Source organism: Pristis pectinata, chromosome 5 (genome assembly GCF_009764475.1).
Source record: "Pristis pectinata isolate sPriPec2 chromosome 5, sPriPec2.1.pri, whole genome shotgun sequence".
Taxonomy (NCBI): Eukaryota; Metazoa; Chordata; class Chondrichthyes; order Rhinopristiformes; family Pristidae; genus Pristis; species Pristis pectinata.
The window spans coordinates 21,726,090-21,743,697 of NC_067409.1; the positions used below are offsets into that span (position 1 = coordinate 21,726,090).

The 17,608-nt window shown below is 41.8% G+C and overlaps 1 protein-coding gene across 2 annotated transcripts in view; it reads left to right on the forward strand.

Annotated features, from left to right (window-relative positions):
* Positions 1–17,608, forward strand: part of pfkpa (phosphofructokinase, platelet a) — a 106,319-nt gene that overhangs the window by 77,178 nt on the left and 11,533 nt on the right. For both annotated transcript variants that reach the window (XM_052016025.1, XM_052016024.1), the window contains exons 17-19: positions 1,652–1,816; positions 13,008–13,069; positions 14,067–14,178. In XM_052016025.1, coding sequence (XP_051871985.1) covers positions 1,652–1,816; positions 13,008–13,069; positions 14,067–14,178 — 339 coding nt within the window. The remainder of the gene's footprint in view (positions 1–1,651; positions 1,817–13,007; positions 13,070–14,066; positions 14,179–17,608) is intronic.

A 17,608-nucleotide genomic window follows, 5' to 3' on the forward strand; every position in this document is an offset into this window, starting at 1 on the left:
CAACAGTCAAACAAAAATGTTAAATTATTTTTGTTCTGGAAATCCAGGCATATGAAGCATTGCTGGAATTATATTATGCACGTGATTCTTTTGAGGAGTTTTGCATCCCTATGTGTATTGTGCCTACTACCATAAGTAATAATGTGCCAGGTACATGTTTTACTATTGGCGCTGACACTGCTCTCAATATGATTGTGGAGGTAAGTGCCATAGTTTTCAGTTTCGTTTATGGCTGTGCTTTTAACTTGATGCTACTTGCTTAATAATTATTGCGATGTGTACTTGGCAGAGAAAACTGCTTCTGTAATCCAGTGTGGTAGTGCTGTGTTGCATGTTGCTTTCAGATTATTCTTCCACTTTGCTGAGAAAATCCTGTAAATTTGGCAGAATGCAATTTTACAGAAATGTGATTGACCTAAAGATATTTTGCATTTTGAAGTAAGTTTTGAGAATGGCTAGATATAGATCTTTATGGTATTTAAGTCACTGAATAGACTTAGCTTTTTTTTAACGGATGTGCCAGTGTTTTTCACCCATCCCTAATTACCCTTGAATTGAGGAGGCAGTTCAGAGATAATTCATTGGTCTTGTGATCACAAAGTCCAGATCAGGTAAGGATTGCAGAGTTCCTTCCCTGAAGGACATTAGTGAACCTGATAGATTACCGTTTGGCACCAGCCAGGATCTCGGGTTTGTTGCTCTGTGTTTACAGTAATCAGGGAGTTTTCATGGTCATTGTTTTTTCTTCTAAGTTTTTTAACTACTTGCATTTAAATCTCTCATCTGCCCTGGTGGGGTTCTTGATTACATCTCTAGAATAATAGTCCAGGCTTCTGGAAACTATTCCAGTAATTTAACAAGTATGCCAGTACTGAAGAGTTTTGTAAACTTAAAGAACTCTAAGTTGAAGATCAAAAGAATTTTAATATACCTACATTACAATTGTTATTTTTTTAAGATACCTTTATTAGTCACGTACGTCAAAACACACAGTGAAATATATATTTTGTGTTGAGCGTTCTGGGGTCAGCCTGCAAGTGTCGCCACATTTCTGGCGCCAACATACTTCCTAACCCATACATCTTTGGAATGTGGGTGGAAACCGGAGCACCCGGAGGAAACCCACACAGACACAGGAAGAATATACAAACTCCTTACAGACAGCGGCCGAAATTGAACCTGGGTCACTGGCGCTGTAATAGTGTTACGCTAACCGCCTGCCCCATTTTATAAAATATGAACACATTCCTAATTTTGTGATAAAACACGTTGCTTGCTTAGAATGATTTGCCTTTTTGATTGTAGTGTACACTACAGGAGTGTGCAAATATTCCATAACGATTAAAATAAGATAATATGAAGAAAATAATTTAAATCATGGCGTGCACATCAAGTGAAATATTTATTCCATGAAAACAACATAAAAACTGCTTGATAATCTTGCTGATCTATAGGCAGGAACTAGAGGTTTTTTTAAGTAGTGAGTAAACCATTCTGGTCTTTTAAAGGAATGTTGAATATTTTTGGCATTTTATGATTTAAAATAATTTCTGTAGTCACATTAGTGACCAGGATGATAAAACAAACTCAATTGGTTGTGAACTGTTGCATTCAGTTTTATTTATCTGCTGACATGATATATTTCTGTTAGACATGTGATCGTATCAAGCAATCAGCAAGTGGAACAAAGCGCCGTGTTTTCATTATTGAGACGATGGGAGGTTACTGTGGCTACCTGGCGAGTATGAGTGGCCTGTCCGCAGGGGCTGATGTCTCGTACATATTTGAGGAGAAATTTGACATCCATGAGTTGCAGGTTGGTTTGAGGCTTTTCTACTTAAACAGTAAACATTTAGCTTTCAAGCATTGTTCACGGTACAGTTTCGTCGAGGCAACATTTTAAAAATGCAGGCACATGAGTGTACATGTGGTTGTGAAGGTTTGTGTGTTATGCATCTTCTGTATTTGAGCCTGGCAGGTCTGAACTGTGCGAGGCAGTGGGGGCTATTATAGGGTCATAAAACAGGGAAGGATGTCCTGTAGAATTCATCTGTGGGAGTTCCAGCTCATAGTCTAATTGACAGGCTGAAGACCTTCCAGACAGCATGTTGACTCATTACTCCCATATCAGTTTTTTCAGTCTTTCTTGTATGCACAAGATGTGGAGGCTCATCAAACATTTTGTGAACCATGCCCCCTTCCACATTGTGCCCTTGGGTCCAATTGTTCTATTTTTAATCATTCCCTCAGCAGCTGTTGTCACCTCAAAAGTGTTCTTTTAAAATGGATGGAGAGCAACGCAGAAAGAATCATTCCATTTAAGACTCGAATGGAGACCAACATGTTTCTAAATAAGGAATTTAGTTATTGCTTTACCCTTGTGACTATCCTCGACTACAGTCAGGACTAGGCAGGAAAGTTTGTGGATGCCAGTGATGCCTTGTCCCTTCTTTAAAGATTTCGTCCGAAACAACCGCAGCAATTTGATGAACTTTTTTTTTGTTTTTGTGTATGTTACACTCGTCCTTCTCAAATAGGGAAATTCCTTCTTAATTTCCTTTGGGAAAACAAATATGGAGTCTTTTTACAATGCCAGTGTTTATTTTTACATCCTGTTCTAGCTTCTTTTGAGCAGTAGTCAATATTACATTCACCCAATTCTGTTTGCCGCCTTCCTCTTGTGCAGGCGGGTTTTAATCTGTGTAGTTTTCTTTGAAGATCGCTTATTCTGAGGCTTCTGGATCTTTGATTGTTTAAAATCATACTTGGTAGCTTTTGAAAAAATATTATCCTCTCCCTTTTATCCTTTCTGTGTCTAATCATCTTTGTTTGTGATGTTCCTCACAGATCTTGCACTTCATTAGCACAGATTCCACTTACAGTAATGTTTACAATTTGGCATTCTGGGAATCCCAGGGCAAATGTAGAAAATAAACCTTTTGTTTAAATCTTCAGTGTTCAGAGTGGAAGATTGCATTTCCTTCTGACTTCACCCTGTGGCATTACTGTCACCCAGTGATAGCATTGGAAGTGAGCAGAAATAAGAAGTGGAAACATTTCTCAAGTGTTAGTTTTTAAACTGTTGAAATGGAATGTTTTACACATTTCCACCAATTTTCAGTTTGAAGGATGTGAAACATTTTTTCCAATTTGATCACACAAACTGAATTTTAACAGTTGACCATGGACATTCAGCAGACCCAGAGGACTTTTCTCATTGACTATGCTGCCATTTCTCACAGACTCAAGAACAGGCACCCCTGTAACTAAAAGACACTATATTATGAGTGGCTTTATTGCTGGAAATACAAAATATGTCCTGGAATATAAAATATGGCCTCAAAGATATTTGGCCATGAAATCCTGCAGAGTTCTCCTCATCTTTCCTCCTCTTTGTACTTTTCTTTCCCGTGTAGAAAACTCTACATAGGAACGTAAGGAATAGAAGCAGTTGGCTATTTTGCTGTCTGCCCTGCCATTTAATAAGATTGGTGGCAATTCTAACCTTGGCCTCAGCTCCACTTTTCTGACACTTCTCTCGAAGGCTTGACTGCCTATAGCCTAGAAGTCTATTTCTCAGCACTGAGTATATTCAGTGAATCAACTTCTGCAGTTCCCTATGACAGCAAATTCCAAAGAAATTCTTCCTTATCTCCTTCTTATTTCCAAGACTCTGCCCCTGGTTCTAGATTCTTCCACCAGGAGACACATCCTCTCAGCATTACCCTGGCAACCTCTGTCAGAAGTAATCTCCTCTGCTCTCACCTTCTCTCCTCCCAACCAGAACGAGGATAAGATTCCACTTCTACCTCACCTTGAACTCCACCAACCTGCATTCAACGGATCATTCTCCATAATTTCCATCACCTTCAATGGGATTCCACAACCAGACACATCTTCCCCTTCCATTCCTGACTCCGAAGGAATTGTGCCTCTGTGACTCCATTCTTTCACCAGCCCACCCATCTTCTCATAGTCCTGGAGTCATACAACACAGAAATTGGCCCTTTGGCTCACTCCCTCTGTCCTAATCTTTTTAATACTGACCCCATCCTCCACGTCCATGCCAACATTTTTTTATACTAGTCCCATTTGTCAGCATTAGGACTGTATCCTTCTATGCCTTGCCTGTTTAAGAGGTTCTGTGGACGTGAAAGAAACTCCTGGATGGTTTGTTGCCTCCCAGGTGGCAGAGTCAGGGACATCTCTGGGTCCACATCATTCTGAAGGGGGAGGGCGAACAGCCAGAAGTCATGGTACGCATTGGTACCAATGACATAGATAGTAAAAGAGATGAGGTCCTGAAGAGGGAATATAGGGAGCTAGGTAGGAAGCTGAAAAGCAGGACCTCAAGGGTAGTAATCTCTGGATTGCTGCCTTTGCCACACGCCAGTGAGGGTAAGAACAGGGTGATTTGGCAGATGAATACATGACTGAGGAATTAATGTGGGTGGCAGGGTTTCAGATTTGTGGATCATTGGGATCTCTTCTGGTGAAGGTACGACCTGTACAAAAGGGATGGGTTACACCTTAACTGGAGGGGGATCAATATTCTTGTGGGCAGGTATGCTAAAGCTGTTGGGGAGGGTTTAAACTAGTTTTGCAGGAGGATGGGAACCCGAGTGATAGGTCAGAGGTTGGTGCATTTAGGGTACAAGTAGATGCAGTGTGTAGAAAGACTGTGAGGAAGGATCGGCATTTGAAAGGGCAAAATTGCAGCCAGTTGGATGGGCTGAAGTGTGACTACTTTAATGCGAGAAGTATCAGAAACAAGGGTGATGAACTTAGAGCCTGGGGGTAAGTACATGGAACTATGACATTGTGGCCATTACAGAGACTTGGCTGTCACAAGGGCAGGAATGGCTGCTGGACATTCTGGGGTTTAGATGTTTCAAAAGGGACCGGGATGGAGGTAAAACAGATGGGGGAGTGGCTTTGCTGATCAGGGACAGTGTCACAGCTGTAGAAAGGGAGGACGTCCTGGAGAGATCATCTACTGAGTCAATGTGGGTGGAAGTCAGAAACCGGAAAGGAGTGATCACTCAATTGGGAGTTTTCTACAGACCCCCTGATAGCAACAGAGACACTGAGGTGCAGATAGGGAGGCAGATTTTGGAAAGATGCAAAATTAACAGGGTTGTTGCCATGGGTGACTTCAACTTCCCTGATATTGATTGGCACCTCCTTAGTGTAAAGGGGATAGATGGGGCAAAGTTTGTTAGGTATGTCCAGGAAGGATTCACACAGGAGGCACCATACTGGACCTGATACTAGGCAATGAGCCTGATCAGGTTTTAGATCTGTCGGTGGGAGAGCATTTTGGAGACAGTGACCATAACTTCTTGACCTTTACCAAAGCCTTGGAGAGGGATAGGAGCCGAGGATATGGGAAAGTATTTAATTGGGGGAGGGGAAATTATGATGCTATTAGACAGGAACTTGGGAATGTAAATTGGGAACAGATGTTCTTGGGAAGTGCACAACAGAAATGTGGAGGTTGTTTAGGAAGTACTTGCGTGGTGTTCTGGATAGCTTTGTCCAATTGAGGCAGGATAAGGATGGTAGAGTGAAGGAACTGTGGTTGACAAGAGACGGAGAATATCTTGTCAAGGGGAAGAAAGAAGCTTACCTAAGGTTTAGAAAGCAAAGATGAGACAGGGTTCTGGAGAGTTGCAAGGTAGCCAGGAGGGAGCTTAAGAATTGACTTAGGAGAGCTGGAAGGGGGCATGAGAAGGCCTTGGCGAGTAGGATTAAGAAAAACCCCAAGGCGTTCCACACATGTGAAGAATAGGAGGATGACTAGAGTGAGGGTAGGACCAATCAGGGATAAAGGAGGAAACGTGCCTGGAGTCGGAAGAGGTTGGGGGAAGTCCTTAATGAATACTTTGCTTCCGTATTCACCAGTAAGAGAGACTTCATTTGTGAGGATGGTGTACAACAGGTTGACAGGGCATGTCAACGTGAGGGAAGAGGATGTTTTGGGACTTCTGAAAAACATTAGGATAGAGAAGTTTGGCTCTTCAATTCCTTTATCATTAAATAAATTAACTGATAATTTGGTAGTTAAACATGCTTTGAGGATTTGGTTACAATTTAGAAAATATTATGGTTTATCGAGATTTTCTTTGTCTAGTCCCATTTTTGCTAATTGTTTTTTAAACCTTCTATGACTGACGTTTTTAAAGAATGGAATAGATTGGGTATTACTTGTTTTCAGGATCTATTTGTTGAAGGAAATTTTGCAACGTTTGAACAATTGTCAATTAAGTATAATTTACCAAAAACTCATTTCTTCGATATTTGCAAATCAGATTTTCTCCGATCTCAAGTACATATAAGTCTTTAAGTCCTGATAAGAACTTACTAGATGCAATTTTTAATTTGAAGCCTTTTTATGATGGTTCAATATCTAAGATTTATGGTAGGTTATCAGGAATGAATAAGGCTCCTTTAGACAAAATTAAAAATGCTTGGGAACATGATTTGCAGATTTCAATTTCTGAGGAAACTTGGAATGAAATTTTTAAATTGGTTAATACTTCATCATTACGTGTGCGTCACTCCCTCCTTCAATTTAAAGTGGTCCATAGAGCTCACCTGTCCAAAGACAAGTTACTGCGTTTTTATTTGGATATATCCCCTTATTGTGATAAATGCAATAATGGAGGGGCTTCTTTAATTCACACATTTTGATCATGTCCGAGTCTTAAAATATACTGGATAGAGGTATTTCAAGCTTTTTCTGTGCTTTTTAAAATAAATATTAAGCCAAATCCTTTAACTGCATTACTTGGGATTGCTGGAGAAAAAGATATAATTTTTGGAGACTTCCGACTGTTATGAGAAAGGTTCTTTTGGTATCTTAAAGATAAAAGGTATCTGGACACACAGTCTTTGTGCTTTAAAAGGAGTATTTTATTCACAAAGACTGACGCGGGAATAGAATGTGAAGGAACAAATGCACACTCGCACTAGGGTGATAGCGAAACGTGGGGGAAGTCGCAACGGGTGAAGTGCACACACACTCTCACACACGACAAACTAGTATAAACTATCAGGGAACGAAGACATACGTTGTCTGGACCCCCTGAATCGGGACAAACAATGGCTTTACGCTTCTGGGAATCTACTTGGGATGCTCCTACACCCCTGTGAAAGTGCACCCTCTCACCTGTGGTCTCGACCCCAGCAGCAATTGGAAAAGAAGACGAGAGCCCACGTGTACCATCTTTTATAGGGCTGTAGCGGGTTGGAGCCCACTCAGGTGAAACAAGCCAATGATTCAGGGTCAAGAACAAAGGTGGGTTATGAGCCAATCCTCAGGTGTGCTCTTTAATGGGTGGGGCGGAGCCGGACCCTTGATTGACAGTGGTGTAGCTTCTGACCTGATAGACAATGCTATCAGCCGAATATGGGGGTCAGTAGTGTTATCACTGTCATCTGACCCCTGGCCTTGCATACTACACCGACTTATACATATTGGTCTTTATTTCTCTTGTAGCCAGGAGCGCTGTGTTGCTTATATGGTAGGAAGTTACTCCCCCCCCCCCACTCATGTTCAATGGCTGTGGGATGTTATGTCATATCTAAATTTAAAGAAGATCCGTTGTTCAATTTCTGGATCTAATTTGGACCTTCAAATATTGTGGGGACCTTCTTTTAACTACTTTCAAAACTATTGATTTGGTGCTTAAAGTACAGATATTGGCTAATACTATTATGTTTTCAGGGCTTTTTTTAATCCTTTTTTATACCAAACAGCTTTGGTCTTGGTAGTGGGTTTAGATTTCTTTTTATAATAAAATTATTCCAATTTATTAATATTAATTAGTTATCATTTCTGTTTCACAATATGAGGTATTGTGATTTCAAGTGTGACTCAATACAATGTATTTTGTAACATTGTTTTTTTCTTTTGTTTCATGTACTTTGTATTTTCTATATGGAATTAATAAAAAAAAATATTGTAAAGAGAGGATAGATAAGTTACCGGGGCCGGATGGGAGATATCCAAGGTTATTATGGGAAGTGAGGGAAGAGATTGCTGTGCCTTTGGCAATGATCTTTGCATCCTCACTGGCCACAGGAGTAGTGCCAAATGATTGGAGGGTGGCAAATTTTGTTTCTTTGTTCAAGAAAGGGAGTAGGGACAACCCTGGGTATTACAGGCCAGTGAGTCTTACTTCAGTGGTGGGCAAATTACTGGAGAAGATTCTTAAAGACAGGATTTATAGGCATTTGGACAAGCATAGCATGATTAAGGACAGTCAGCATGGCTTTATAAAGGGCAGGTTGTGCCTCACGAGCCTGACTGAATTCTTTGAGGATGTGACAAAGCACATTGAAGATAGAGCAGTGGATGTCGTGTACATAGATTTTAATAAGGTATTTGATAAGGTTCCTCATTGAAGGCTCATTCAGAAAGTCAGGAGGCGTGGGATCCAGGGAATCTGGGCTGTGTGGATTCAGAATTGGCTTGCTTATAGAAGACAGAGGGTAGCGGTAGATGGAGTGTATTCTGCCTGAGGTCTGTGGCCAGTGGTGTTCTGCAGGAATCTGTTCTGGCACCCCTGCTCTTTGTGATTTTTATAAATGACTTGGATGAGGATGTGGAAGGGTGGGTTAGTAATTTTGCAGATGAAACAAAGGTTGGTGGTGTTGGGCATAGCGTAGAAGGTTGCCGTAGATTACAACAGGACATTGATAGGATGTAGAGCTGGGCTGAGAAGTGGCAGATGGAGTTCAATCCGGAAAAGTAATTCTCTTTGGAAGATCAAATTTGAAGGTAGAATAAAAGGTTAATGGCAAGATTCTTAGCGATGTGGAGAAACAGAGGGATCTTGGGGTCTATATCCATAGATTCCTCAAGGTTGCTGTGCAGATCAATAGGGTTGTTAAGAAGGCGTATGGCATGTTGGCCTTCGTTAGTCGGGGTATGGAGTTCAAGAACCTTGAGGTAATGTTGCGGCTCTGTAGAACTCTGGTTAGACCACACCTGGAGTATTGTGTTCAGTTCTGGTTGCCTCATTACAGGAAGGATGTGGAAGCTTTAGAGAGGGGATTTACCAGGATACTGCCTGGATTGGAGAGCATGTCTTATGAGGATAGGCTGAGCGAGCTAGGGCTTTTTTTCTTTGGAGCGAAGGAGGATGAGAGGTGACTTGAGAGTGGTGTACAAGATGATAAGAGGCATAGATCGAGTGGGTAGTCAGAGACTTCTTCCCAGGGTGAAAATGGCTGACACGGGGGCATAATTTTAAGATGATTGGAGGAAGGTATAGGAAGGATGTCAGAGGTAGGTTTTTTTTTGCAGAGTGGTGGGTGCGTGGAAGACACTGCTGACAGAGGTGGTGGAGGCAGATACATTGGGGGCATTTAAGATGCTCTTAAATAGCCACATGTATGATAGAAAAATGGAGGGCTATGTGGGAGGGAAGGATTAGATAGATCTTAGAGCAGGGTAAAATGTTGGCACAACATAGTGGGCTGAAGGGCCTGTACTACGCTCTAATGTATATATAAATAATATTAGCAGTGAATGCTGGAACACTGGGAAGAGAAATGGCTGTTGTTTTGATTGAGGCCCTTCCTTAGAACAGCAGGCAGGTTTTGTTGAACATCACTACTTCAATTGTGCTGATAAAGGGTCCCTGACCTGAAACATTGACTGTGCTTCTCCCCCCACAGATGCTGCCTGACCTGCTGAGCACTTCTAGCATTCTCTTTGCCGTTTTGAGTTTCAGCATTTGCAGTTTTTTTTGCTTCAAACTCAGTAATCTGGGTTTCTAGTGTGCATTTAACACATTAATTTTCACAAAAATTCTATAATAGAGAGACATAGCAAATGGAATAGGGTGTAAAGTAAAAAGCTTGGATTGTGTTACTTAGATCCATGTGAGAATCTGGTTAATGGTGAAAGATGAAATTATGTTTTGCTGTAAGTCCTTAAAGGTAGAAGTTGGAGACCATCATATGTGAGTAAGTCTTGTAATTTGTCTGGAGCTTGATGCTTTAACCTGGTAGTGAGAAAAGAGGTGGCAAAATTTTAAATGTGCTTTTTGATATCTTGTTTTGGTGGGCACTTCACTGATTCTTTTAAAAGTTTGATTTAATGACAGAATTGAAAGGAAAAAATAATTTTGTCTGTACGTCTTCAGTCATTAGAGATTCTGACATGAGTTTAGAGTTATTCAAACAGAGTTCTGCAAATGAAAAATGCCAATGAAAACCATATGACAACAAGGTCACATAAGTGACACTTTGGGCCAGTGTAGCTAAAATAACATCTTTTCATAACATAACTGAAAATCCCAATGTGCTTCACAGTTTAGCACTAGACCCAGGACCTTTTTGTCATACTTATACCATGCAGAATTGCTACACTTGGGTGACAATTTCCTAACTGTTGTTACTGTACAATGTGAGACAGTTCAGTTATAAATGTAGAGCCTCACTTTTTGGATATTTTCTCCCATAAGCAGATTGAGCAGTTATAGATGCATTCACACTGCCCAAGATCTAACTACTCAACAGCTTAACCCAGGTACATATGGCCTCTGTGATGGGCAATTAATCATCCATAAATTTGTTAAAGGTGTTTGCAGATGTAATAGCAGTATGGGAAAATGGTGTTGAGATACAGGGCCCTGAACAGCCCTTGCAGGTGAGGCAGACATTCACGTGCAAATCCTCTGGCCTTGTTTATTGCATCTGGTGCTCCCTGTGGCCACCTCTACATTGGTGAGACCAGGAGCAAACTAGGTGACCGCTTTGCTGAGCACCTGCGCTCCGTCCGCCGTGGCCGTCTGGAGCTCCCGGTTGCCAGCCATTTTGATTCTTCTCCCCATTCCCATACTGACATGTCTGTCCTCGGCCTACTGCACTGCCACAGTGAGGCCAAACACAAACTAGAGGGTCTGTCTGGGTAGTCTACAACCTGATGGCATGAACATTGAATTCTCCAATTTCTGGTATACTGCTCCCCCTCTGTCCTTTTTTTCTCTCCTCCTGATCTACTAATTTTTTCCTACATTCACCCTACCCTGTTTCTTTCCTTTCCTATACCCACTCCATCTGCCCATCATCCATACACTCCTCCCACTGGGTCCTCTCCCCCACTATTCCCATCTGCCCTCCCCACCTGCCTCCCTTGAATTCATGCTGTACCTTCCTCTCCTATCAGATTCCATCATCTTTAGCCCTTTATCATCGTCACCTATCACTTCCCAGCTTCTGTCGCCATTTCCACTCTCCCCTCCTTCATCCACCTATCAGCCCTCATCACCTGGATCCACCTATCACTTGCCAGCTTCTGCTTCACCCCTTCCCTTCATCTTTTTATACTGGCAATCTCCCCACTACTCTCTCAGTCCAGATGAAGGGTCTCAACCTGAAACGTCGACTGTCCATTTCCCTCCATAGATGCTGCCTGACCTGCTGAGTTCCTCCAGCATCTTGTTTTTTGCTCCAGATTCCAGAACCTGCAGTCTCTTGTGTCTCTGTTGAGATACAGGTATGCATAGTTAAATTCACTGGTTCTCAGCCATGGTCTATGAATGACATATGGCCCAGCCAATACACAGTGAGACCCATGTGACACCCTGTTAAAACTAACAGTTTAGTTTGTTTGGTTAGATGTGCTTGGTATTTATAGAATATTATTGGTAAGATAAGATGAGATATTTATTTATTAGTCACATGTACATTGAAACACACAGTGAAATGCGTCTTTTAGCTTTATTGAGAATGTGCTGGGGGGCAGCCCACAAGTGTCGCCACTCTTCCCGCACCAACATAGCATGTCCACAGCTCCTAACCTATGTATCTTTGGAATGTGGGTAGAAACCATATAGAATGGTATTAATATTATTTATTAGTGGCATGGTAGAATAATGATTTATGCCTTATCATCACATAACACAAACAAGACATTTTTTAAAATGGAAGTAAGTTGTGTGGATGTGGTCTAAGAGCTGCAAGTATGGGTCCAGTGTGGCAGATGGGTTGGGAACCATACATCTAACTGAATGATGCCACAGACTTGAAGGGCTGAATGGCCTGACTCTGTCTCTTGTACATTTGTGCCTTCAGTCTCTGAGGTTGATTAATTAACCACTTGGTGGGGCAAAAATCGTCAAGCTACTGTGTTGTTTTAATTTGAATTCGTGGGATGTAAATCTAATGTGCAAGACCATCATTTATTGGGATAATAAGTAGGAGCTGGACCTTCAGCTCTTGAATTGGATGTCCAAAGCAGAGTTCAGAGGTGGATTCATTCTGTGTTTCCCATGGGTGTCAAGATACAATGAGGGTATAGGTGGACACCCAAGGAAAGGAGACCTCAAAGACAGCTAATCCTTCAAGAAAGTTTCTTCAGCTGCTTTCAGTGGTGGAGTCTCTATCAGCAGGTCAAGTGAATACCAACCTGCTCACCACACTGGAGCAGGTTTCCAATTTTCTGTTAAGGCTTACTTTCCTGGTCAAGCCCATGCAATTTCTTCAGTGTCCCCAATTGCATTTCAGTGTTGCAACAGTGATTGTGAGTGAGCCTTGCACATTGGTGTTACTGCTGGACTTTCAGCAGCCTCTGTGCATAAGCACATAATATACATCATGGCTAAGTATCATTAAGCTGACACTTCAAATCCATCACATAGTGCACAACAACCATCACTACGCAACTGAGCTTTTAGGGCAGATTTGGGTTTTAAGATAGCAAAATATTGTTTACAGCTGGGGGAGAAAACATGTCCAATTAACCCATAAACTGTTTCTTCATTCCTTTGTTTATCTTCTGATCTTGTCTGAATGAACTTTAAGCATCCAGCTTTGACCTATAGGCCAGTATGAACAGTGCTATGATTTTGATATTGTTAGTCTCAGCAGGGTTTGCTGAATCTTTGTAGCCAGTGGTGATATTCAGTTCTTGGGATAATTTGCAGCCTTTCAATTAATCTAATCTTTAAAAATGACAGTTTTTTTTATGCCTGTCTGCTTTTGTTTTGCAGTCCAATGTAGAACATTTGACAGCAAAGATGAAAACAAGTGTCCAACGTGGTCTGGTACTCAGGTGAGAGTTTTTTTAATTTGTTTTTCTTTAGAGATTTGATCTCTCTTGCCTATCTCTAATTACCTTTTGAGAAGTGCAGTGGGCTGCCCTTTAGACCCAGTGACGATGAAGGAACAGTAATATATTTCCTGGTCAGGATGGTGTGCATCTTGAAAAGGAAACTGCAAGTGGTGAGGTCTGCTGCCTTCATACAGCATGGAAACAGGCCCTTCAGCCCAACTCGTCCATGCTGACCGTGATGCCCACCAAACTAGTCCCATTTGCCCGCGTTTGGCCCATATCCGTCTAAACTCCTCCTAGCTGTGTACTTATCCAAATGTCTTTTGAACGTTATTATACCTGCATCAACCACTTTCTCTGGTAGCTCATTCCAAATACTGACCACCCTCTGAGTGTAGAGGTTGTCCCTCAAGACATTTTTAAATCTTTCACCTCTCACCTTAAAACCCATGCCTTTTTTTTTGTTTTACTTCCCCTTCCCTGGGAAAAAGACTTTGTGTTCACTCTATCTATGCCCCTCATCATTTTATACACCTCATAAAGTACATGAGGAGTTTAACCTGGATGTTAAATTGATTAGAGTATGGATAAGAAGCAGTTTCAACCACTTCCTCTGGCAGCTCATTCCAAATACTGACCACCCTCTGGGTGAAAAAAGTTGCCCCTCAGGTTCCTATTAAATCTCTCCCCTCTCACCTTAAACCTATGCCCTTGATTCCTCCAACACTGGGAAAAAGACTGTGTGCATTGACCCTGTCTATATCCCTTGTGATTTTATGCACAGATGATCTTCTTTGTTAAATTTTTCCATGACTCTATAAAAGATATCGACCTGAAGCTTTTATTCCGTTTCGTTTTGAGCTGATCAGACAGCTTCTAAAGAGCATCTCCAGCTACTTCTGCTTTTATTTCCATAATCGGTAGTAATTGGACCTCACCTTTGTAAATTGGTTTGAATTGGAATTAATGTCAAGCTACCTATTTTCATATGTTTCAGAAACGAGTGCTGCAGTGAGAATTACACAACAGACTTCATCTATCAGTTGTACAGCGAAGAAGGCAAGGGTGTGTTTGACTGCCGGAAAAATGTCCTGGGCCACATGCAACAGGTGAAAATATAAAGCGGGAAGCTGTATTCAAAGCTGAGGCTACTGTACTCAAAGATTGCTTTCCTTCATTTTAACAGTGAAATGTGGTTCTGAAGAATGATGGTAATATTGTGGATTCTCTTCAATTAGGTTGCTCTATTAAGTAACTTTTTTGATTGTCATGTTAGATAAGATTTCTTTATTAGTCACATGTACATCAAAACGCACAATGAAATGCATCTTTTGCGTAGAGTGTTCTGGGGGCAGCCCGCAAGTGTCACCACAATTCTGGCACCAACATAGCATGCCCACAACTTCCTAATCCGTACGTCTTTGGAATGTGGGAGGAAACCGGAGCACCCAGAGGAAACCCACGCAGACACTGGGAGAATGTACAAACTCCTTATAGACAGTGGCCAGAGTTCAACCCGGGTCGCTGGCGCTGTAATAGTGTTATGCTAACCGCTACACTACCGTGCCTGCCCTAAAAATTAACTTGGCCCTTATGGGGATCGAACCCACGACCTTGGCATTATTAGCACTGCGCTCTAACCAACTGAGCTAACCGGCCAATGTATGTTGTAATCTGATTGGCATTTTCCCCCACTTTTTGGTATTGGTTTATTATTGTCACTTGTACCAAGGTACAGTGAAAAGCTTGTCTTACAAACCGATCATACAGGTCAATTCATTACACGGTGCAGTTACATTGAGTTAGTACAAAGTGCGTTGATGTAGTACAGGTAAAAACAATAACAGTACAGAGTAAAGTGTCACAGCTACAGAGAAGGTGCAGTGCAATAAGGTGCAAGGTCACAACAAGTGACGTGAGGTCATAGTCCATCTCATTGTGTAAGGCAACCATTCAATAGTCTTATCACAGTGGGGTAGAAGCTGTCCTTAAGCCTGGTGGTACGTGCCCTCAGGCTCCTGTATCTTCTACCCGATGGAAGAGGAGAGAAGAGAGAATGTCCCGGGTGAGTGGGGTCTTTGATTATGCTGGCTGCTACACCAAGACAACGGGAGGTAAAGACAGAGTCCAAGGAGGGGAGGCTGGTGTCCGTGATGCACTGGGCTGTATCCACAACTCTCTGCAGTTTCTTGCGGTCCTGGGCAGAGCAGATGCCATACCAAGCCGTGATACATCCAGATAGGATGCTTTCTATGGTGCATCGGTAAAAGTTTGTGAGAGTCAAAGGGGACAAACCAAATTTCTTTAGCCTGCTGAGGAAGTAGAGGCGCTGGTGAGCTTTCTTGGCTGTGGCATCCACGTGATTTGACCAGGACAGGCTGTTGGTGATGTTCACTCCCAGGAACTTGAAGCTGTCAACCCTCTCGACCTCAGCACCATTGATGTAGACAGGGGCATGTACACTGCCCCCTTTCCTGAAGTCAATGACCAGCTCTTTTGTTTTGTTGACATTGAGGGAAAGGTTGTTGTCATGACACCATTCCACTAAGCTCTCTGTCTCCTTCCTGTACTCTGACTCATCGCTGTTTGAGATACGGCCTACAACGGTGGTATCATCTGCAAACTTGTAGATGGAGTTAGAGCGGAATCTGGCCACACAGTCGTGAGTGTATAGGGAGTAGAGTAGAGGGCTGAGGACACAGCCTTGTGGGGCACCAGTGTTGAGAATAATCGTGCTGGAGGTATTGCTGCCTATCCTCACTGATTGTAACTGGATCCTTGACTTTCTAACAAACAGACCGCAGAGGGAGGCGTTGAGTCCTAAGTCTCGGAATTTGGTGCCAAGTTTGCTTGGAATTATTGTATTGAAGGCAGAGCTGTAGTCAATAAACGATAGTCTAACATATGTGTCTTTACTGTCCAGATGCTCCAGAGCTGAGTGTAGGCACTTTCAAGAGAGCAGGCATGACTTTCCAGTGAAGACAGGAAAAGAGGGGTTAAGTGTCACTGCATGCTGTGAACAATTTACTCAGTAAACCAGCTAAATACCAGGAATCTCACTGGAGTGTTGAGAATGTCATGAAAGTTCCCTTAACAAAGAAAATTAAACACCCTGAAAGAAAACAAGAGAAAATGAAGGCTCATTTGAAGTGCAAGGTTGACCCACAGCAAGTGACTATGCTGTTGTACAAATCTGCTGATTGAGGACTTTCATTACAACAGCAGTGAAGGTCCTCAATCGGTGGATTTGTTCCATAACATCAGGATTTTTAGTTCAGACTGAAAAGGTATGGCTGGAATAAAAAAAAACTGCTGATCATGAAAATCTGAAATAAAAACAGAAACTGCAAGAAATACTTGGCAGATCAGGCAGCATCTCAAGAAAGAGAAAAAGAGTTAACGTTTCAGGTTAAAAATCCTTAAGCAGAACCCATCTGAAGAAGGGTCTTCAACCTGAAAAATCATCTCCACTGTTGTTCTGTGACCTGCTGAATGTCTCCAGCATTTTCTGTTTACATTTAAGATTTAGTCTGATACCAATTTATTTCTCTGAGCCTGAGAACCAAGGTATTATTTCAGGTAATAACCCTATTCAAGAAGATTTGGGAACAATTGAGTGGTACACTTTTATAATCAGCCATGGTTTTATTGAATAGCGGAGCAGGTTCGAGAGGCTGAATGGCCTACTCTTGTTCCTGATTTGGAGGTTCGTAAAAAAAAAAAGGTTAGTCAATGAAATCAGGAACAAGACGGAAATGTCCCATGCAGGCATCAAGTTAAGGAAGGAAAGGCATTTGCAAACAGTTGTCAAGCAAGCTGTGGAGTACATAACATTACAGCACAGTACAGGCCCTTCGGCCCACAATGTTGTGCCAACGTTTTATCCTGCTTTAAGATCTATCTAACCTTTCCCTCCCACATAGCCCCCCATTTCTCTGAGTAAGTGTGGATTTTTTTTGTTTCTGTTTTCTGTGGAAAGAACCAGATCATGGATAACCCCCAAAAGTTAAGCCATCAAAATTCACATTCAGATTAATTTTATACACAGACCGGAGGATGGGGGTAAATGTCTATAAACCAATTAAGAAGCTATTTTGCATTGGGTATAATTACACAAGTGTGGAATTCTTATGGGGTTTTAACAAGAAGGATAACACTTAACACAATAGATTATTAGATTTTAATAAAACACTGGACTCAAATTTACACTTAATTTCGCATGATTGACTTTTGGATCATCGAGTACCTAGCCAAAATGAAACATTCTAAAATATTGAGATTGTGAAGAAATGAAAATCAATCTAAAGCTCAAAAACCTCGATCAGGTCTCACCTCAGCCTCCGATGCTCCAGGGAGAACAACCCAAGTTTGTCCAACCTTTCCTTACAGCTCATACCCTCGAATCCAGGCAGCATCCTGGTAAACCTCTTTTTCACCCTTTCCACAGTCTCTACATCCTTCCTAAAATGGGGCGACCAGAACTGCACACAATATTCCAAGTGCGGTCTAAGGTTTTACATAGCTGCAGCATGACTTCCT